A 23498-nucleotide genomic window follows, 5' to 3' on the forward strand; every position below is an offset into this window, starting at 1 on the left:
ATTTATTTATTTATTTATAACTTTGTACACCTGATTGTGGAAAAGGTGAGAATTGCGTCTTAATAAAATATTTTGTGCATCTAGTTGAAGGCCATCACACTTGGCAGTTACTCTTCTACACTGGCCTGGAACAGGCCTCAAAAAACTCAAGTACCTTTGTTGGTGTAACTCAATGTTTAGACTTCTTTATTTGATTATGTGAAAGTATGTTGCCTGAATTGTTAGAATTCAGTAATTTCAGATGAGTTGGCTAAAATGTAGTTGCAAAGTCTAACACTAACAAGTAAGAAAGCTGGGTTATATGGCTTAAAAGCAAAAGGAAATGCATTGTAAAACATTTAAATGTCTAAATAAGATAATGTATGATTTTAGTATGGATGCTATAACAGCATCCATTCGGATCGGTGCAGATCTGCAGTGATGCGGTCGCTGTATCAGACCGTCGTGGTGAAGAGAGAGCTGAGTAGGGGGGCAAAGCTCTCGATTTACCGATCAATCTACGTTCCGATCCTCACCTATGGTCATGAGATTTGGCTCATGACCGAAAGAACGAGATCGCGAGTACAAGCGGCCGAGATGAGTTTCCTCCGCAGGGTGGCTGGACGGTCCCTTAGAGATGGGGTGAGGAGCTCGGTCACTCGGGAGGAGCTCGAGTCGAGCCGCTGCTTCTCCACATCGAAAGGAGTCAGTTGAGGTGGCTCGGGCATCTTTTCTGGATGCCCCCTGGACGCCTCGCTGGAGAGGTGTTCCGGGCACGTCCCATTGGGAGGAGGCCCCGGGGAAAACCCAGGACACGCTGGAGGTACTACATCTCTCGGCTGGCTTGGGAACGCCTTGGGGTTCCCCTGGAGGAGCTGGGGGAGGTGTGTGTGGATCGGGAGGTCTGGGCGGCTTTGCTTGAGCTGCTGCCCCTGCGACCCGACTCCGGATAAAGCGGAAGAAAATGGATGGATGGATGGATGGATGCTATAACAGAGCTTTTTAAGGAGGCTTAACATATCATGACTAATTAAATAATCTTCCTTCTAGTTGCGTAGCAGATTAACAGATAATTGTCACCTGTTTTGATCATTGATTAACATGTCAACAATACCAACCTGTGACAGTCCCTAGCCCCAGAGCTACTACTTTTTCCTGTTTTTATTCTCTTTTTTTTTTTTTAACTGTAAAATGTAACGTTTTGGAGACATCATCTATCACAATGCTTTACAGTACATACATTTAAACAAAAGGTTGACCAATAAAGCAATTTACAAATCAAAAGTAGCAGCCATAGACGAGAACAACATGACAAATCAACATCCCATTCAAACATGATCACAATGAGTTTAACTAAACTACTCTTTCTTAATTATAACTAATAGGAAATAGGCCAGTTGACTTAACACTTAATCTGAATGTCTGAGTAATTGGATAGTTAAGGTTTCCTTTAACGTCATAGTTTTTTTACCAGCTGTAATCATATATTTCAACTTATTTTCAGATCAAGGCCGTCCGCAATGATGTGATAAATGATGACTGAATGAATTGAGTAAATGGATGACAGACCTTTATTGCAAAGTTTAATTGTACCTTCGTATGTCATCATTTATTTGTACACTTGGGCAGGATTTTTTTCTTGGCTGATTTAATGACGTGATGCTTATGTCATGTTGACTCTTGAACTGTTGTCAACATACTCGGTGTTTAGTAGCGTTGCACTCCTAGTTTAGCCAGTGTATAATGATGGGAATAAACGTCACCAGAATAGATGTAATTTCCGCTAGTCCTACAGTAATGTGTGTGTGTGTGTGTGTGTGTGTGTGTGTGTGTGTGTGTGTGGTGTTTGCGGCTTTGTCTGTACTTACAACAGATGACTGGATGAAAACGGATAGTCAAACCTACGTAGATTCCTGTCTCACTTATTGATTCTAATGTGGGGTGATCATATGGGAGAATAACCTTTTTATCTGTCCATAACAAGGTTTTACTCATCAACTCGAGGAGTAGATGAGCTGTTGACTCACAATGACTCATTTGTAAGCTATGGTTGATTTAAGGCTGTTTCTTTTGAAAGTAACCATGCGCTTTTTATTTTTTGTCGACAGAGAGGTGCTGGCACAATGTGTCCACAGTAATCACAAAACATCCTTTTACAGCTGACTGAGCAGTGGGAAATGATGATTGCAGATGTACCGTTGTTCAGGAAATTACACAAGCATGGACCACTACATGAACTCTCAAGTCAATATTAACATTAAGGAATCAAAAATGGTCCGAGTTGAGAAATTAATGAATTTCAAATAAACCTACAAATTTAAATATTTTTGCATTTACAATCTAGTAAATGTTTACATAATGATGTCTGTTTTTATAGTAGGTTTTATTAGTATAAATCTAAAACATTTAAACACAATGATTTCAGTATTTTGTTGTTTCAGTGGTAGTTGGCTCAACTTTAATGTGTTTCTTATAGTGCAGTAAATAAGTAATAAATTCTTACTGCTACTGTACAAATACTATGTAGATTTATTCATTAGACATATTAATTTCTTACTGGTAAGTAATGATGTAAAGATGTTTGAGCTCTTTAGCTGAATTTGAATCGGTGTGAAGTTGTACGTCATCACTGAGAACACCCTTTATAGCACTTTCTACTGAAGGGGAGAAGAAAAAAACTAAAATTCATTGTGTATAAATAACCTTATCAGGAGTGTTTTTATGAAATATTGTATTACGCCAAACCATTTAGATGCATATCAGATCATTTTATGAGGGGGAAATGCAAACATTTTGTTTGTGTTTTTTTTTTTTTTTTTTTTTTTTAATAGCCCCATCTAAAAGGTGTGGTATATACAAATTACACGTACATCATGTCCGTCATCTTCGGTGATATTGCAAAAACTATTTAAGCTCTTTGTATACATAAAATCTATCTCACTAGGGCAAATACAGTGCAGAGTTTCATTTTTGAACTTTAGATTTTATTTTATTTTTTATTTTCTTTATCCTTTCAAATTTTAAACATTAATTTTCTATTAAATTTGACCATCTGAATTTACAAAAACTCTTAAAGCAATTCTTTTGAAATAAGGCTCAAAATCTATGCCAGTAAGAGAGGTGCAGTGCAAATTTGTCAAGTACATGTGCTGTTGTGTTTCCAACAGTATGAACGATGCCACTTCCTGACCTCTTGACGTGCCAAGTGAAGAGATGACAAAAAATAGACTGAAGGACTTTGTGCGGACTGTGTTTAACATTTCTTGTAAAAGGAAATGTTGCCAGCTCAGTGTATTCATTTTTAGATATGATTCTTTTTTTGTACAGTTTAAGTTTTCATTAGATTGATATGTGCGGACTGCATACATTATATATCTGTACATTCTGATCTGTGAAAGAAGGTATTTACAGATTTTTGGCAGATTCACGGGTGTGACTCAGCCCTGCTTGCTTTTCTGCTTAATTTATATTAGTGTTTTCAATGGAAACTTCATTGTGGAAAAACCCTGAATTCTTTTTTTTTTTTTTTTTTTTAATTGGACATAAAAATTTGTAAAACCTGAAGGTGAAGGAAACTGTCAATGGACTGGACTGTTTAAGCCCTTTGTACAGTAAATTATAATGAAGATGATTATTTCAGGAGCTAAGACAAACAAGCAGAACAGCAGGGTTAAAGTCGGACAGGAAGTCTAGTCCCCGATTTCCACCCCCACCTTGTTTTGCATCAGCTGTGATGACTTAACTGGCAATGGCCACTGGGACAAATGTGTGCTGATGTGACTGTTGTGCAAACAGGAGATGAAAAGAGGTCTTGGTTAGATTTTGGCAGTCAATCCCAGCCCATTTTTCTTTGGCGAATCTCTCAACCTCTTCTACATTTGATGGTCTTCCGGCATGGACCTTGGTGTTTAGTTCACCCCACAGATTTTCAACAGGTTTCATGGAGGTAGTTCTTTACCAGAAGTGACTTATGTTTTTGGTGGTTGTTGTGTTGGAAGACAAACCGACAACCCAGACCCAGTTTTGCTGTTGACAGCTTGAGGTTTTCTTTCAAAACCATCACACAACCTTCTTTCTTCATTATTCCTTTCACCTTGAGGAGATTCCCAGTTCCAGATGCACTGAAGCATCCCCACAGTGTAATACTCCCACCACCATGTTTCACTGTGAGGACTGTATTCTTTGGGTTATATGCATCTCCCTCCTTTTCCAAACATAAGGAATTTGTCTATGGCCAAAGAACTCTAGTTTGATCTCATCTGACCAAGGGACACCCTTCTAGTATGCATAATCTTTCTCCAGGATGTCCTTAACATACGCCGGCCTGGCTTGAGGTATCTCTTCTGCAGAAGTGGAGTTTTTCTTGGTCTGCAACATCACAGTTCAAAGCTATTAGTGATGGTTTTCTTTGAGGCTACAATTCCCGATTTGGGGAACTGATTCATGATTGATTCAATGCTCTAAGTCTGGACAGTCGAAAGTCCCATGATTGTTACTTTTTCCGTTTGAAACATTCATTCGTAGTTTGAAATGCAACTCAAATTGCACAAGGGTCTCTCATGCATGCAGTTAGATGCCAGAGTGTCCACTGCTGCTCAGTCTGTCTGTCCACGTAAGCTTCCTTTGTTGTAACATTTTATTACACATTACATTTTGGGTGACAGTGCATATTCAGTTTGGACTTTTGTTTGTGTGTGCCACCAGTTAGTTTACCTGATCAAACTGTCACTCGACAGCACAACTCATGTGGTTTTGCAATATGTACGCGTAAAATTAAGTCTCTGGCTTTCCCCTTGTTCTTCACTCAGGGTCCCCACAGCAGTTCTGAGGTGGATCTACATGTTGATTTGGCATAATATCATAATATCCATACCTTCAAAAATACATTTTTTTTAAATGGTTGTTTAAAATTCTACATTATCTTGGAGCTCTCCTGACATTTGTGGAAATGGTTTTGATTTTTACAGTTATTTGGTTATTTTTATTTTCTGCAAAACCATTTATGAAGAAAATTGCATCAAAACATTTTTATGGAAATTCTACGGTGCTGCATTTCCCCAGATGGATGACAACTATTTATTTTATTTTTATTTGGTGTCTAATTGATCACTGGCTTATAACTATTTGTTTAAACTTTCTTTGGTGGAATAACACTGCCAATAAACCATATAATCTGCATTTGTCCTGTAACTGCTTTTTGTTTCATGGCTTTGCTTTTTTAAAAGTTAGAAATACACGGATTAGAGGAGGAGGCTTAAACCTGTACAGAAGTTGTGGGGCTGATTGTCTGGACCTGTATGTGCTATTGCAGAATTCCAGAACTCACATTCCACGGCTCTTCCGTAATACTGCACTGCATGATGGGTACAAAATGTCCTTTTCCCAGCACATAGTGTTTACGTCTATTTTTTTTCTCTCACTCGCCTTTTTGTGCCCCCCCCCCCCCCCCCCTTCTTCTTTTCTCTCCTGAAGACTTGATATCTACCGGAAAGTGCCAAAAGATCTCACCCAGCCAACATACACAGGAGCTTACAGTGAGTAGCCCTCCAAGAAGAACATGTTAAAAATGTGTAACTTCAGCCATTTTTTTCTCCCCTCTTTCTTTAAATCATGCTTGCACATGTGCATAATTTCTGATTGCAGGTCCTTGCCCCTGCTGGTCAGGACTCTTTCTTTACTTCATAGTGACACTTTGTATCTAACACTATGCACAAGGTTGTAGTTGTTTGACCCTTACACTGCTGATCAGCTGTAGCGTTTAACATTTAATGCAAAGTTATTAATTCACACAGAGAAATGGGGTATCATTTCTGTATACAAACATACAGCTGGAGGGCAAAAATATTTTCCCCTATTTCACAGGTGCCAACATTACAATTTTGCCGTTATTATGATTTCAGCACATACTATACGACTTTAAATCTTGCACAGTGGTTCCGTTATAAACATGAAATGTACCATTAATTTCCTGACTGATTGCTAATAACAAAGGTTATTGCATCTTTTGAAGGGTGGTTTCTCTACCATTTCAAGCCTTTTCTCAAACCTTATTTATTTTAGTGTCTTTGTTTTCAGAGTTCTGAGTAATCTTGTCTGAACCAAGCAGTAACACTCAAGCCCGTATTGTTACCCCCAACCTGGAAGTGCAATTCCTTTGCTGGCCGCTTGAGGCAGGCTCCAAAACTGAGCTGATTCCCGTAGAAGCCCTTTTTAAAATGTTCAACTGTGGAGCAGAAATAAACACGTTTACATCCTGGTACAAAAAACAGTTTTGGTGTCTATAGATGGTTTCCTCCTTTGTGATAACTGTGCGGTTGATGATTCCCTCCCCACACACACACGTCTTCTCTAACTTATTAGTTTAAGATGTTTTAAGCCATAAAATTCTGTATAATTTGTGGGTGTGGTTGCATTGAGTGACAGCTGCTGAGTTCAGTGACTCTGCCCCTCATAGCCTCTGATCGACTATAACTGAAGTGTCCATTCCGTGGCTGCTAGCTGTTGTCTTTGTTTGGAGTATTTTATTACAAACACCTGGAATAATCTGTCTTGTGTGGTAAAGCGTCACAATGAATCCTCTAAGACATCTGTGGCCAAATTTGCACTGAGCGAAACGCTTCTGGTATTTAATGTTGAATGCTAATGATGTTAGCGCTATTAGCAGCTGTCGGTAGCTTCACGCATTAGGTCCACTTAATGTGTGATTGCTGGGAAAATAACGTTTGCTGTCCAGTTGTTAAGAGAATCACCGCCCAGTCTCCAAAAATAAGATTTTAATAAACACCTTAAAGAGGGGTGTGTTCAGGCTTCCATCATCACCCTCGAACATGTCTCATAGTGAAATAAAACTAATTCTTTTGAAGAGTACAAGAAACAAGCCCAAAATTTTCAAAGCTGATGTGGTTTCTATGAATGTTTTTCAACATTCAAAGGTATTTAAAAAAAATTGTCTCCTAATCAGGATTAAGGAGTGCTTTGTTTAGCTTCTGTACACATTAAAGCTTTATTTAATCCTGTAAGCTTTAGTTTGCATTTAAAAATAAAAAAGAACATCTATAGTTAAACTAAAACAGTTCTCAAAGTACCAGGTTCATAATTTGAAATTAATTAAAAACTATATATATATATATATATATATATATATATATATATATATATATATATATATATATATATTAGAATAACTAAAATTGACTTTGGTGCCACAGTAGGCGCATCAGGAAGGGACTCTGGCATAAAACTTTGAAAGGTGATAAACTGTTGTGACCCCGTGTGAGCAGAAGCAGCCAAAATAAGGTCAACTTAAACATCAACTTTTATTGAGTAGTTTGTGAATTTTGTCCTGTTGTCTGCAGTGACTGTAACTGGATTACATCTCACACAGTGTACTAGAATATGTTCTGGACATTCAGTAGTTTGAAACTACTTCCCAAAAACGGGTTAAAAATGTTTAAGTCGTAATTATAGCCTCGTCTTCTTTCTCGGTTCCCCTTTCACACTACCCTTTCACAATAAAGCTCCCTGCTTTGTTTTTAGTGTAGCTGCCTGTGATCTCATGTTAAAGTACTTTTATTGTGAACCACATTCAGGAGAATATAGTTGTCAGCAGTAGGTGGCAGAGCTGTCAGCCACCCGGTTTACAGAACGGGAAACGATGGCCACAAAAGTGCTAGCACAAACTACTTTGTGCCAAATTTTATTTAATTATTTTCCGTAGTTTATGTTGCAGCTTATTCTGCACAGTCCTAAACAAACAAACAAAAACTGACAGATGGACACAGAAATAAGAACAGAACCCATTCTTGTAGCTTCATTTTCTACCTTGTGGTGAGTGATGGAAACGAATACAAGTAGGGATAATAGGGTAATTCACATGCCATTACAATTGTACCGGTGTCCCTTTTTCATCAGGATGTAAATAAGAAGACATGGAAAACGCTGCTCAGGACAGCAGAGACGTCAAATAAATGTTTACAGAGGAGGAGAGTAGGTAGTTGTAATTCAAGTTCTAGCCTGTTGTGGTACATTCTCAGCTGACTCAGTCACAATTGGATAGTACCTGTTCAGTATGAGAATGTTAATGATCACAGTTTCATTGTCATCAGTGGAAATCTGAATGTTTTTCCTGTCGGGTCATGTGCTTTCCTGCTACTCAGTTATTGAGCAAACATGGAATGTATTGATTATTCACTGCTTAATAGTATTTATTTAAAAAGAACAAAAACTTGGTGACAAACTTTCCATTTCGTCAGTTGTTTGCTCTAATTAATAGTATTATTATTATAATTTTTTTGTCTGTCCAGTTTGTGAGGGAGTAAAACGAGACGTTACTGTTAAACTAATAAGTGGATACCAGAGAATCTGCTGTAAATCATCAAGATTTTGCATATTTTTCAAGGCCAGACGGTTTATAAACGCCTTCCTGAATGATGACGAAAAGAATGACTTTAACAATGTACACAGTTTACACCCAAAGGAAGGAATTGATGGAAGTTTTTCTTGCATACAGTCAACACCCTTCCTGTCGCCATCCTCTTGAACCCACAGTCTCGGGGTGAGGTTTGGGGGAGAATGAATAGTTCCTGCTTCACTCACGACAGGCCAACTCACATTTTATCTTGTGGAGTTCAGAATTGGCTAGAAATGTGCTCATCCCGTCTTAACAAAGGGCCATATTTGTTGTTGTTTTCACCCCTGTTTGTCTACTTGTGAACAGCCTGTAACCCACAATTGTTTATATATCTCTGAAATTTTTACAGAGGATTCATATCCTGATAGGCAAGAACTGATTCAGTTTTTAAGGTCGAAGTCAGGAAAAATCTTGGAAAATTGGAGAAATGCCTATCCTTTAACATTGAATGAAAATTCATAATGTTGTCAAAAAAAGATCCAATTTTTCATATTTGAGAGAGATATGTAGGATGGTATCCTTTATTGACAGACAAAGTTTGATCCGGATCTGATCCAGATTACAGATTTTGTGGCTATTTAAATTGAACATGGAAAACCCAAATTGAATGTTTATTTGAGGTCAACTTTATTCCGAACAGAATTATTTGGAATTTTACATTATATCTTAATCAAATGTGCCCCAATCACTCTCGTATTTGAAAGTGAGGTGTAGACTGGCACTCATTACCACCTGACAAAATTTGATCTGGATATGATCTAGATTGTCAGTCTTTTTTTTTTTTTTTTTTTTTTTTTTTTTTTTTTTTATGGATTTGCCTACACCACCAAAATTGGATGGAGGTTCCAATTTTTTGTTTGTCTATCTTCCAGTTATCAGTTGAAAACCAAGTGCCAAAAAGCAATGACTCTGTGCATAGCAGAGATTACCAGTGTTCTGTGAAATTATCTGAAAAAGAACTCAGAAACTGAAAAAGTTGGGGGTGGGGGGGCTGACAACACCACAAAAAACTTTGATTCAAGTGCATAAACTAAATACATACGTCTAACATTTGGTTGCATCTAATTTAGCTCATGAAAAGCAACTTCTAACAGGACTTTGACAGTAAAATTTTGTGAAATTGGAAACTAGTGTTGGCGGAGGGTTGCACTCTTTGAGCATGATGTTCTAGACCTTCATAGGGTTGCATTTCAGTCAGGTAAAATTTAGTGGTTTTTTTTTTTTTTTCCCCAGTGACACTTTCCTGTTTAGTGCTGTCACTGTTGTTGACGTGATTTATTGTTTGACACATTGACGATCTTTGTCCTGTTTGTGCGGCTAGAATGTACTCATGGGTTTCTGTCGTTTGTGGAAACTGAAACTTTGAGCGCAAAAATAACATTGCCAAACTGATTACAGAAATCCAGCACTCGTCTCAGATGTCACATGCTGATTCACTTTTTTTTGTTTTTTTTGCATCTGATTAATTATTCATTGCCTTTGCAGTGGTGAGAAAAAAAACCCTGCTGTTAGAATGAGCCAGTTTGGTCTGTGTGCAAACAAAGAAGGTTGAGCTGGATTACACCAAGTTTAAATAAACCCGTTCAGGTGATATCTTTTCACACCGCTGGCTTAGTCAGTATTTCCCTTTTGAAGTTGAAGTCTGTGGCCCGGTTCTCTCTGGCCTTTTGTAATCTTTTCCGGCATGTCACCCTTTGAATTCTGGGCATGCTATACTGCCCAGAATTAGTGGCCTGAGTGTCATAGCGACGCTTCCTATTGTCAGTAAAACATTGCCTTATGCGCAGCTTCCACGCCGCTACATGTTGGACTGTGACACTCTGCCTACCATAAGATCACGTGACCAAGCCAAGGCAACTGTTGCTACGTAAACAAGCTTCACCTGCTGAGTTAGGGCTTTCTGACTGAGCGCTCGCCATACCGGATAGGCCACAGTTGCGCAGACACAGATCAGTTCCTTCCAAATTTATTCTAGTAAACATATGACAACATTTTATCTGATCCTTTGGCTGATTAGCCTGATACATGAAATGAAAACTACACCGGCTGCTTCTCCTTTTAAGCCCACACTTTATTTTGGCTCAAACCGAAGACTTTGCAGGATTCAAAATCTTATTTTGAGCTTTTAGTTAAATGTTATTAGAGGACTGGGAGATTGTCTGTGTGAGAGAACCCAAAATGAGCATAGCATGAACTCACCTTTCTCAAAGCGTTTATGCTGTAATAACCACCTGCCGTGCTGATATTTAACATGTAATTGGTGTTAAAGGATCTTTTTAAAAGACTGCGTAATGGCAAGTTTTACGCCACTTGTAAAGGGGTTATTTAGAGAAGGCTTTTATGGTGGCTGTGGGGTTATTAATGTCAACAGCTTAGGTCAGCCATTCCTAAAGTCTGGAACAGCATGGCTCATTTGTTGTGCATCACAGATTGAAACGCTGACGTAATTTGTGGATAGTTTTTTTTTTTTTTTATTATTTTTTTTTTTTTTTTTTTTTTACAAAGTACCACAATTAAGCCCTGTTTGACCAGCATTCATTCATTTACATGTGGTTCTCTGTTCACAGTTTCCATTCTCTGCTGTGTCTTCATACTCTTCTTGTTTCTGTCCGAGCTGACGGGATTCATTACCACTGATATGTAGGTATCAACACTGGAGCAGATCTCTGTGACAGTTTATCTCGCAATATCCTGGTCCTGAAACATAATACGCAACCCAGCGTTCCTTTGTTGCCACATTTACATGACCAGCACTCTGAAATATATCAGACAGGCTCTTAGTCATGAATGTCAATGCCCTCTTTATTATGTATGCTGCCATCTCACTGTTGTAACCAATGAATAGCCGTCAATTTGTTGTTAATGCGTCAGCCTCTAGGCGATGTGTAATAAGGGATGAGTCGGTGAGGGTGTGACGAGAAGGAAATTACACTGATAGTGACACAGATGCTGTTTTCTTCCATTTTGGCACCAAAATGTTTAAGTGGCACCTAAAAATGTTTTTTTTCCCATGGGGAAAAAAATGCCCTCCCCCCTGAATCAGTTTTCTAACTTTTACAATCTCCTGTGCCTCTTTGTGTTAACAGTATAAATGAACTTTATGTGGACGATCCTGATAAAGATAGTGGTGGGAAGATAGATGTGAGTTTAAACATCAGTTTGCCAAACTTACACTGTGATTGTGAGTATATACATATATTTTCTCCCCTCCCCACACACATTTTTCAAGGGCTTATTGTTGTTTTTGTTTGCTCCTCTGTTTGATTCTGCCCAATTACTCAAGTATGTCATATTATCAGAAGATGGATGATGGCTTCAGTGTGGTGACACATTGTTAAGCAACATAATGGTTCATCAAAGCTGCATTGCAGAGCGCTTACAGATTCCTGAGATAACACATCTTTAGCCCCGCCTCCACACTGTACATGTGTACATACATGTCGTACCTCTGCGTCATGCTGGCTTGTCTACTGTACCACAACAGTCAGAAGTGAGCAGGCTGTATTACCCGTGCCAAGCCAGAGGGTGGTCACTGCTTATTTTTTGTGCATGACTCCCTCAGAAAGTATGCCCAATGACAAATCACACAGTCAACTACAGCACACACCATGCTGCCTCACATCTACATACACAGTGTTTGCACACACGATTCAGGCAACATCCAAAAATGGCAGAGTTCAAAAGTGTTTCTGCTTTAAAAAAAAAAAAGACTGGATTTTGAGAAAGAACTTTGACAAGCAGACACGCAGCTGTTGAACATGTTTACCAAAGCCACCTACTGCCACATTCATTTTAAAGGTCCCGATTGTTAAATCATTTTTTTTTCTCAAAATGTTTTACATATGAGCAGCTTTTTTTCCTTAGACATCAGTATTTTGTATCAGTTATTTTTCAAACAATTTCACATCCTTTGCAATTTACTTGGGGGAAAAGTATTTCATTGTGGGAAAATGGGCACCTTCATCTCCTTTTGCCATTTTGCTTCTGCTGTGCTGTTCCACAGTTAGACACAGTCTCCCTCCAGTGACCTTTATGGGATGAAGTTCTTGATTAGTGACTTCATGGAAAAGCAGAACCATGTGTAATAACATCGCAATAATTTGCCCCATCCTGGATCCACGTTTACTTGAACACAGATCGGCTTCTAAATGTCTTAAAAAGGAGAAATGACCAGCTCGCACAGGCACTCTTAACTTATATTGGTGCACTGTATTTTGAGAGCGCCATCGGAGTAGATGGGAGGTCAAAGTCGTCTTGAATGTCAAAGGTCTGGCAGACGGCATGTCAAGGTTTTAGTACAGATCCAACAGATGTCTGTCTCTGCTCTGTTGGCCACCATGCTGGCAGGCTCTGAAAATAGGACCCTGCTGGTGTGCCAAGACCTGGCAGGTCAGTGAACTCCAGAGGGAGAAAAGCAAACACAGGATGACTGTTTTATAGGCTGCCTTAGTGTGTTTGCAGTTAAAGTTCATATTCTGCAGTGAGACTATAAATGTCCCTGTTTCTTCTTGCTTTGTTAATAGTGCTTATTATTTGTAGATGTCATATTAAATTGGAATGAGCAGAGGATGATGTGATTTTTATGGTTATTATTTTTAATTTCTTCTTTTATTTGACTTCCTTCTGACCTCCTCTTTTTTTTTTTTTTTTCTTAAGTGGTGGGTTTGGACATCCAGGATGAAATGGGCCGCCATGAAGTTGGTCACATAGACAACTCTATGAAAGTTCCTCTTAATGATGGCAGAGGCTGTTGCTTTGAGGGAGAGTTCACCATCAACAAAGTAAGGCCTCTTATCCCAGATGAAGAACTATGGCTCAGACACAATGTGATTAATTATGGGTTTGAGCTAACTGAACTCAAAAGATTAGTTAGTACAGTGTGATGATTTGAGAAGATGATGGCAAGGTCTTGGGCTCACTCTGAAATGAGTCACTCATAGATGCAACTGATTACAATTGATTGGGGAAGAATGGGCATCTGTTAGATTTCTGTTAGTCACACTCCAAGTTTAGATTCTGGTGCTGCAGAGACACTTTTCTTGCTCCAAGACCTCAAAGCTCAGGGAAACACCTGTCATCTATCAGATCTAAGCGATAATTGGCTCACTTGTTTGAGCAGTAGCATTGGACAGCGCGTTGGCTCAGTTTTTAGCACCGTTGCCTCACAACAAGAAGGTCTAGGGATGCATTCCACCCATGACCCCTGTGTCTGCGTGGGTTTCCACTGGGCACTCCAAATTTACTCCTTTCTCTGCCCCTGAGCAAAGCAGCGTCTTGACATCTGGAGTTAGTCCCCTGGGCTTTGGACTGTGTCTGCCCACTGCTCCCACTGGTTGGATTGTGTGTAACTGCCCTTAAGATAGGTTAAATAAAAATAAAGCCTCTTGGAAGAAAGCTGGATCTTATGGATCTGTGTTTTTCCCCCCTTATACACACAGGTGCCATATTATTTATTATAATATTTATATACTGTACAATGAATGACATGGACATCCACTATAACACAAACACATTTATTGAAGTGTCATATCTGTTGGATCGTTTAAATTTCAGTGTAGTTGATAGTTTGGGCCAGGTGAAATTCATCTCAAACATACCTGTTATGTGAGTAGTAGCTCTGGGACTCTTAACTTTTTGCTCTGGCGTAAATTGAATTTTTTTTTATTTGCATCTGACATTATAATGTCTGAGCCCTGCACATTCTGTTACCAACTTGTGCGTCAGTCTTTCCAGCACATTTAGAATAATTAACCAAACAGTTTGTGGAATAACTGCGAAAACGTGTTAAGTGTGTAGACTTCTCTTCTGGAAATGAGGAACATTTATGTTCCAGCCATCTGTGTTCAGACTTCGTCATTAGTTAACTAAATGTCCTGCAGGTGTTAGTGCTGTTGCTGACACACTCGTCATGCTCTGTGTGCACCTTCAGGTCCCAGGAAACTTCCACGTGTCCACACACAGTGCTACAGCCCAGCCGCAAAACCCTGACATGACGCACACCATCCATAGACTGACCTTTGGAGAAAAGCTCCAGGTCGGAACACATCAAGTGGAAAATGCATAGTAGAAGAAAATAAGATGTGTCAAGGATGGAAATTGATTTCAATTCTCTTGATTGTCACACAGGTACGATTGGTCCAAGGCGCCTTCAATGCTTTAAGAGGGGCTGACAGGCTGTCATCAAATCGTACGTATTCACACTGTAGAAATATTAACGACTGCCATTTAAAGCTGCATGCTGACGTAATGATGAGTACTACGGGAAGCTACCAAATCCAGAGTGGAAACTTGACTTCAGACAGCCGACACTGCATCTCAAATGAAATGCTGCTGCCAGTTGTCATCATTCAAATGCTATTTTTTGACACAGAACTTGGAAAAAAAAAATAACTTCTCAACACCTCCCCCCCACCACACCCCCATTGCAGCTTTGGCTTCACACGATTACATACTGAAGATTGTTCCGACTGTTTATGAAGACCTCACAGGCAGAAGAAGGTTTTCCTACCAGTATACAGTGGCCAATAAGGTGCGCCATCCCTTTCCTTAAATCTTCTGAATTCGTGGCACATGGTGTTTATGCATGGAGTAGTGTGGACATCCCAACATAAGGCCACAGCATGTTTTATTATGTTAAATTGTGCAGAAGTTAGATCTCACCACTAGTAACTGGAAACTCTCCCTATATGTCGATAAACACACTTCTTCGGACTCTACTGCTGGGTTTGCGGGTTAGCTGTGAGTGAAATATTCTTACAGTATCTTTGCCAGCGCATAAATTGTGGTTGGGGTGATGGACGCATTAACATTTGAAGTGCACCCACTGTAACTGCTCAAATACAATTCATAAATACTGTCAAATTTGTGGTGTTAATGAATTAAACTTTGCACAGTGTAAACTCACTGATAACCCCCGATGACTAATAATATGACGGCACTAAGAAATAACTCTCATCGCATTGTCTTCTCCTCCTCCTTACATGAGTTTTAATCAGTCAAGATTAACATTCATTTTTCGTGAATCACTTATGGCTTTTGAGTCACACCAGTGTTATGACTCATGCGCATCACCGCTGTACTTGAGAAAGTACCTGAGTTCTTTTTAAATGCATTTCAAAGTGTTCAGTGTTATTTTAAATGCATTTCTCTCATCAGAATGTACTGTGAAACACATGGAAGGATGTAACAACACACGCTTTGTCTCACACAGGAGTATGTAGCTTACAGCCACACGGGTAGGATCATCCCCGCCATCTGGTTTAGGTACGACCTCAGTCCAATCACAGTCAAGTACACGGAAAAGAGGCAGCCATTCTATCACTTCATCACCACAGTGAGTCTTTTTCACTCAAATCGAAACAGTTATATTGTGAAATACAAAAGAAAAAAAAAACACAGGTTTTAATGCGCTCCTAAATAGAGTTTAGCTGAGTCAAAAGGGGGATGGAGGGAAGCAGCTAGGTTGAGAATTGAGAGGTGATTATCTGTGAGTAGTAATATGGTTCTGTGCTGTGAAAGGGCACTACAGATACCGTGCTTGCTTCAAGGGTGCTGATGGAGAAGTATAGAGAAGGCCAGAAGGAGTTGTATTGTGTGGGTTTTTGTTTTGGATTTATAGCAAGGCTATGATAGGGTGTTGAGGAAGTAGTCATAGTTGTGGTATTGAATGAGGACATTGGGAGTGATGGAGAACTATGTGAGGGTGGTACAGGATATGTATGATGACAGTGATGGTGTGTACTGTGGGAATGACTGTGTCCAAGGTGGAGGTGGGATTGCAAGTCCTGAGTCCTTTCTCATAACGGTGACTTGCTCAGACATGAGTCTCCATGGACTATGGTTTTTGCAAATAACATTGTGATGTGTAGTGAGAACAAGGAGTAAATTAAGGTGAGCCTAGAGAGGTGGAGATACAGTAGTGTTCAGAATAATAGTAGTGCTATGTGACTAAAAAGATTAATCCAGGTTTTGGTATATTTCTTATTGTTACATGGGAAACAAGGTACCAGTAGATTCAGTAGATTCTCACAAATCCAACAAGACCAAGCATTCATGATATGCACACTCTTAAGACTATGAAATTGGGCTTTTAGTAAAAAAAAAGTAGAAAGGGGGTGTTCACAATAATAGTAACATCTGCTGTTGACGCTACAAACTCAAAACTATTATGTTCAAACTGCTTTTTTAGCAATCCTGTGAATCACTAAACTAGTATTTAGTTGTATAACCACAGTTTTTCATGATTTCTTCACATCTGCGAGGCATTAATTTTGTTGGTTTGGAACCAAGATTTTGCTCGTTTACTAGTGTGCTTGGGGTCATTGTCTTGTTGAAACCCATTTCAAGGGCATGTCCTCTTCAGCATAAGGCAACATGACCTCTTCAAGTATTTTGACATATCCAAACTGATCCATGATACCTGGTATGCGATATATAGGCCCAACACCATAGTAGGAGAAACATGCCCATACCATGATGCTTGCATCACCATGCTTCACTGTCTTCACTGTGAACTGTGGCTTGAATTCAGAGTTTGGGGGTCGTCTCACAAACTGTCTGTGGCCCTTGGACCCAAAAAGAACAATTTTACTCTCATCAGTCCACAAAATATTTCTCCATTTCTCTTTAGGCCAGGTAATGTGTTCTCTGGCAAATTCTAACCTCTTCTGCACATGTCTTTTATTTAACAGAGGGACTTTGCGGGGGATTCTCATAAATAAATTAGCTTCACACAGGCATCTTCTAACTGTCACAGCACGTACAGGTAACTCTAGACTGTCTTTGATCATTCTGGAGCTGATCAATGGGTGAGCCTTTGCCATTCTTTCTTCTACCCATTTTGATGGTTGTTTTCCGTTTTCTTCCACGTGTCTGTTTTTTTTTTTTTTTTGGTCCATTTTAAAGCATTGGAGATCATTGTAGATGAACAGCCTATAATTTTTTGCACCTGCATATAAGTTTTCCCCTCTCCAATTAACTTTTTGATCAAACTACAATGTTCTTCTGAACAATGTCTTGGATGTCCCATTTTCCTCAGGCTTTCAAAGAGAAAAGCATGTTCAACAGGTGCTGGCTTCATCCTTACATAGGGGACACCTGATTCACACCTGCTTGTTCCACAAAATTGACGAACTCACTGACTGAATGCCACACTACTATTATTGTGAACACCCCCTTTTCTACTTTTTTTTTTTACTAATAGCCCAATTTCATAGCATTAAGAGTGTGCATATCATGAATGCTTGGTCTTGTTGGATTTGTGAGAATCTACTGAATCTACTGGTACCTTGTTTCCCATGTAACAATAAGAAATATACTCAAAACCTGGATTAATCTTTTTAGTCACATAGCACTACTATTATTCTGAACACTACTGTATACTCTAGAGAGAATGGGAATAAAAGTCAATTGGAGCAAGATAGAGTACATATGCCGTGAATGACTGGGAGCACAGTGGAATAGTCAAGTGGTGAGTTGAGAAGTTTAAATACTTGGGGTCAGAAGTTCAGGGATTAAAGATCTGTCACAGTGATGGATTTCTGTCAATTGGGCTGCCAAAAGGCAGGTTTGCGCTGATGCCGTCCTGACAAAAAGTCAAGGCTGCGTGCAAGATGTAAAATTTACCATGTTCAAAACATTCAAATATAAGGCAGTGCTAAAATACCCTTGGCTATGAGCATTGCCTTCTTTCTAATTTTGCGTTGTTTAATTGGTATCCCAGTGCAAAGTGTGTGTCTATACATGATATAAAAGTTAGTTATACATTTATTATTTACATTATTAAGATGCTATTGTCTTATGTACAATTTGTACATGTTCAATAAAGCCCTTCAATCAATTTTGAACAATATTTATGTTTAACAACATCTGCAGAAAGGCCTGCATGTGCACATGCATGAGATTTTGACAAGAGTAGAAGTTACCTTTGAGTTAAGCTCTGGTCTCACTGAATAAAGAAAGATGAATAATGAGCCACATAGCATGTTTTTTTTGGTACGAGTCCAGTTATTCAACAATCGTGGGAGAATAGTATCTCTGAGAGGCTGTTAGAGGCAGAATATTGGGCTAATGAGGCTCATCTCTGAACATGGCGCTAATTGCAAGAAGTTCAAAATTTAGCATGGGGCAGTTTGTGCACAAGGTACTACAAGGATTTTAGAGGCATGTTTGTGGTGTCGTGCGCTGAGGTGGAGAACGTATGTGGAACAGCTTAAAAGGTAATTATTTGTAGTGTTTTTATTGTAATAGCTTGGTAAAGCATTTTCATATTTATTCCTTCTTATAAGCGCCTGTAAAAGTATGTTTATGATGAGGTGCACTCTGAGTGCGCTGACTCAATGGCTTGCGCTCAAGATGAGCATTACGCAGAACGTGAGCTCGCAAAAGAGTGATTTTTTCAGTCAGTAATGGATGAACACAAAGTTAAATTTGGATCACTGTCTCAAAATGACTGTGTTTAAAGCCATGGAAGAAATAAAGCCAGCAAGAAGCGCAGAGGCGACTGTCCAGGAACCCGTGGTTCGGTTCTAGCTGGTCTGGTGCATTTAATGACTCTGGAACACAGGTGAACAGCAGCCTGGTGCACAGATGCGCACACCAGCCGGACTGTACAGGAGCGTCTATTTTTGGACTGTGCTTAAAAAAATGTTACAACATTTTGTATGAATGCTGGGAATTGAAAACCCACACTTTAAAGGGCTTTCCATGACAAAATCTCTTGTTAAAAGTGAAATCTGCCGGAAAATGGCTGATGTCCATCTCTTGTGATAACCAGAGAAAGTGCACACGACGGTCTCGTATCCACAGAGCCATCAGCTTAGAAATGATCTGGCGTTTTCTGCCTCTTCGTCGCAGCTCGGAGCGCGCGCCGAGCGTCCTTAAAGCTGTAGTAACAGTCCTTATTCTCTGTGAAGCCCGTAAAATTTTCACCGAAAGCCAGATAAATTTTTCAAATGGTTTCCAGATGCCAGTCTCTAACAGCTTCTGAAAAAATTCTGATGGAAAAAAAGTCCAAATCATTCCGCCATTTCCAGACGATGAAAATCCGACGAGGGGGCGGGACCACTCCTTCCACAAGGCGTGCTCACAGGCGTGGAAAAACTCACGCATGCGCACGAGGGTTCAAGCTTGTCTGACGTAAAAACATATGAATCAAATCCATATAGTTTAAAAAATAAATAAATAAAAAGGTCCGTTACTTTATTGACAGACCTCGTACTAATGCTTTTTTTTTCCCCAGAACATGCCTAAAATCTCTTTCTGACGACCTAACATAAACTGCACTCGTAAAACATTCTTACCTCTCAATTCGGTCATGCTTTCCACATAAATTCACAAATTCGTGATTGTTCCTACTGAGAGACTGCAAACCAGGGGCGAATCCAGATGGAAACGGGGTGTTGTAGAGGCTTGATTAAAGGTCCACTTTTGAAGACATTTTTCATACTACTACTAGTAAAGTAAGTCCCTTCGGCTGCTCCCTTGTTTGCACTCGGGGTCACCACAGCAAATCCAAGGTGGATCTGCATGTTGAATTGGCACAGGTTTTACGCCGGATGCCCTGCCTGACGCAACTCCACATTACATGGAGAAATGTGGCAGTGGTGGGATTTGAATCCAGAACCTTCTGCACTGAAACCAAGCGCATTAACCATTTGGCCATAATAATTATAATGATTATTATTCTAACTATAATTATTATTATTTTAGCAACTAGAATGTTTCAATCTGTATTATTCTGGCTACCTTTAGCTGCCCCACAACCCCTTCTTTGTCCACTTTCACAGGAAAAAAAGCCGAAAACATTTCAGATCGTGGCGACAGACCTGAGATTTTAATTTGTATTGAATTAAGTAAAAAAAAAAAAAAGCTGAAGCTGTCACCTTAAAATGTGTTTATCCTGAAGTATTTAATGTGTAGGTTAAAGACTTTCTGTAATATGATGCTGCATTAGAAAAGAGCAGCAATGGTTACTGAGTGAAATATGATCTCCACTTTTTTTTTTTTTTTTTTACCTTAAACTCTAGGACGCCATCGCAAAAGGGTTTCCATAAAACGGTAGCTTATGATTTGACCATGAAAACTGTGTTTATGTCGGCGCAAAACACACATACGCCACATGTGTTTTGGTGGGGTGCAACACATGCGAGACACATGCACCACGTGTGTTGCTTTTTGCGATGCCACACTTGTGGGGGCACTTTAAAGTTTCACATCCAGCTCAAAAGTGATCGTCTGCTGACTGTTTTCGTGCTGACAGCGCACATGGCCACAGATTTTCTATGTGTCAAGTGAGCGGTGTTGGATGTTTTTGTGTCACCTGGAATTTGGCCGACACCTGCCGCAAGAGGGATCGAAGGGGCTCTCACAGGGCACACTCTCTTTCAGCCGCTGGTGGGCGCGAATAGTTGTATCGACACATGTACGGGGCGTTGGAGGCAGCTCCGATTTTTCATAAATGGCATGCCATTCCTCTGTGCGCTAGTTGGCTTAAATCGTGTTATGTGTGAAGGGGCCCTAAGAGCGGTCAGTGTGATTATATGATGTACTGACTTTACCTGCCATAACGTTAAACAATTGCATTATAAATGAACATGATGAAGCATCTATTGCTTTTATAAATCAGACAGATATGACATGCTCCATCAAAGGAAAAAAGAGTCCTTTTCTGTAATGGTTAAAGATAATGTGCAAGGTTAATGAGCGTTTAGATTAATACATCTTGTTAAATTGTTGTAAAAGAGAGTGACTGACACACAGATTCTCATTATGTGCTTCATGTTTTCACACATCTTACAAAGAATATGTCAAATATATATTCAAAGCTTTGTATTCATATCGGTCACACAGAACATTCTGCTGTAAAAGAGTGAGTGACGCAAATGCAGAGACTTTAGAGAAGCTTTAACCACGTTTACTTGTGAGATGAACAGATATACATGAGCTACAGAATGACGGTACCTGCATACTTGATCAGTCTGTTTTAAGTGCGTCTGTGAGCGGTATGAATACAAAGATTTTATCAAACATTTGGCCATGTTTCTCTGACTTTTATTTTTTCATTTATTTTGAACTGACTTTGTTCACAGGAATTTGCTCACAGAGTGCATTAGAATGCATCAAAGAGCATGTATTTTTTTTTTATTTTTATAATTTTTTGTGTTTTTTATTACATGCTGGAGGTTTGCCGCCTACAAATATCGTCAACAAATACTACTTCAGGGTTTTTTTTTTTTGTTGTGGGTTTTTTTTCCCCTCTCTCTCTTTTCTTACCTCATTTTCTTCACTCTACAGGTTACGTAGCTCAAGATGCTGTTGGTTGTCCTTAGCAGAATTTCCTATTAACTACCTCGATTGTGCGACCTACCATATTCTACTTTGTCCAGCCCCAGTTTCATAATTTCTCATTTGTCCTGTACTGGCCATGAGGCCCATTTGTGCCAGTTCTTATCTCCGGATCCTGCAGCATGGAGCATATGAGTCTACAACTTCCCCTGGGTGGGACAACAGTCCAATACAGTTTACTTCCCCATTCAAGGCTGGTACCCATTTCCACCTGAGTGGACTGAGCCAGTTTCATAATGAGCCTGAAATAATTTAGACTTCTCATAATAACATAAAAGGTCTGTAACATGGCACTCTCTCATGTCACTTACAGTTGGCCAACTTCAGTGCCATGCCCTCCCCGCTGTAATGGCACATGCTCAAAAACACACACTCGAGAACTACAGGGCTCCAGACAGAACACCAGCACATTTTAGAACATAAATTTGTTGAAGTTGCTCAGCCCAAACAAATGCTAGTGTCCACTATAGTTATCCACTAGTCCAAACACAATTTTCACTGTTGGTGTACAACGACAAACTGATACTACTGTAGAAGCTGTCACTGAAAAGTAATATTTAATCAAACATTAGCTAAGGTAACATGACATGAACCATCAATCCCCTCACTGTCTTTCATTGCACACAGCTGTTTCTCTGGATAATTCATTTTATAATGTATGTAATGTTGTATTCATTTGATGTTAGTTGTATTTATCTCAAAGCCCAATAAATGTCCAGATTCAGCTTTAAAGAGTTGAGTATCAAATGGATTGCATTTAAATAGTGCTTTCATAGTCAAAGTGCTTTACAGTGATGCCTCACATTCACCAATGTTGGGGTGCTGCAATGGAAGGCGCTACACCACACACCGGGAACAACTTGGGGTTAAGGACTTGGCCATTCTTTAGGGATTATGTTTTCTCCCCTATTTGTTTATGAACAGTCTGGAACCCACAGTTTTTCATATATCCTTAAGAGCGTTTTACAGAGGATTCATATCATGATAGGCAAGAACTGATTCCGTGTTCAAGGTCACAGTCAGTAAAAATCTTTGAAAATGGGGCAAAATCCCTATCCTTTAACATTGAACAAATTTTCAAAAATTCATAACTCTGCCAGAAAAAGTAGAATTTTTTTCATGTTCGAGAGCGTTATGTAGGATGGTATCCTTTATCCACAAACAAAATTTGATTTGGATCCATTCTGGTTCTGGATTTTGTGGCCATTTAAATTTAACATTGGAAACCTCATTTAATGTATGTTTTACAACCCCTCGCAAAAATTATGGAATCACCGGCCTCGGAGGATGTTCATTCAGTTGTTTAATTTTGTAGAAAAAAAGCAGATCATAGACATGACACAAAACTAAAGTCATTTCAAATGGCAACTTTCTGGCTTTAAGAAACAATATAAGAAATCAGGAAAAAAAAGCCTTGTCATGGACCATTTTCTTCAAATTCCACCAAAGATTTTCAATTGGATTAAGATCCGGACTATTAGCAGGCCATGACATTGACCCTATGTGTGTTTTTGCAAGGAATGTTTTCACAGTTTTTGCTCTATGGCAAGATGCATTATCATCTTGAAAAATGATTTCATCATCCCCAAACATCCTTTCAATTGATGGGATAAGAAAAGTGTCCAAAATATCATCGTCTGACCGAACCCAGCGCTAAATAACCAGAAAGCGGTTCCACAAACAAAACAATTTTATTTCCCCTCCTAGTGCAATAATTAGTGTACAACATAAATATTGGGTGTGTCTGGTGGAGTGAAGGACGGCG

The 23498-nt window shown here is 39.3% G+C and overlaps 1 protein-coding gene across 1 annotated transcript in view; it reads left to right on the forward strand.

The window, feature by feature from the left end:
* ergic1 (endoplasmic reticulum-golgi intermediate compartment 1) overlaps positions 1 to 23498 on the forward strand; it is a 38240-nt gene that overhangs the window by 5169 nt on the left and 9573 nt on the right. The window contains exons 2-9 of the mRNA XM_034181526.1: positions 5452 to 5513; positions 10957 to 11029; positions 11476 to 11570; positions 13046 to 13170; positions 14319 to 14423; positions 14516 to 14576; positions 14818 to 14918; positions 15600 to 15722. Coding sequence (XP_034037417.1) covers positions 5452 to 5513; positions 10957 to 11029; positions 11476 to 11570; positions 13046 to 13170; positions 14319 to 14423; positions 14516 to 14576; positions 14818 to 14918; positions 15600 to 15722 — 745 coding nt within the window. The remainder of the gene's footprint in view (positions 1 to 5451; positions 5514 to 10956; positions 11030 to 11475; positions 11571 to 13045; positions 13171 to 14318; positions 14424 to 14515; positions 14577 to 14817; positions 14919 to 15599; positions 15723 to 23498) is intronic.

The sequence above is a fragment of the Thalassophryne amazonica genome, chromosome 11 (genome assembly GCF_902500255.1).
Source record: "Thalassophryne amazonica chromosome 11, fThaAma1.1, whole genome shotgun sequence".
In the NCBI taxonomy this organism is placed as follows: domain Eukaryota; kingdom Metazoa; phylum Chordata; class Actinopteri; order Batrachoidiformes; family Batrachoididae; genus Thalassophryne; species Thalassophryne amazonica.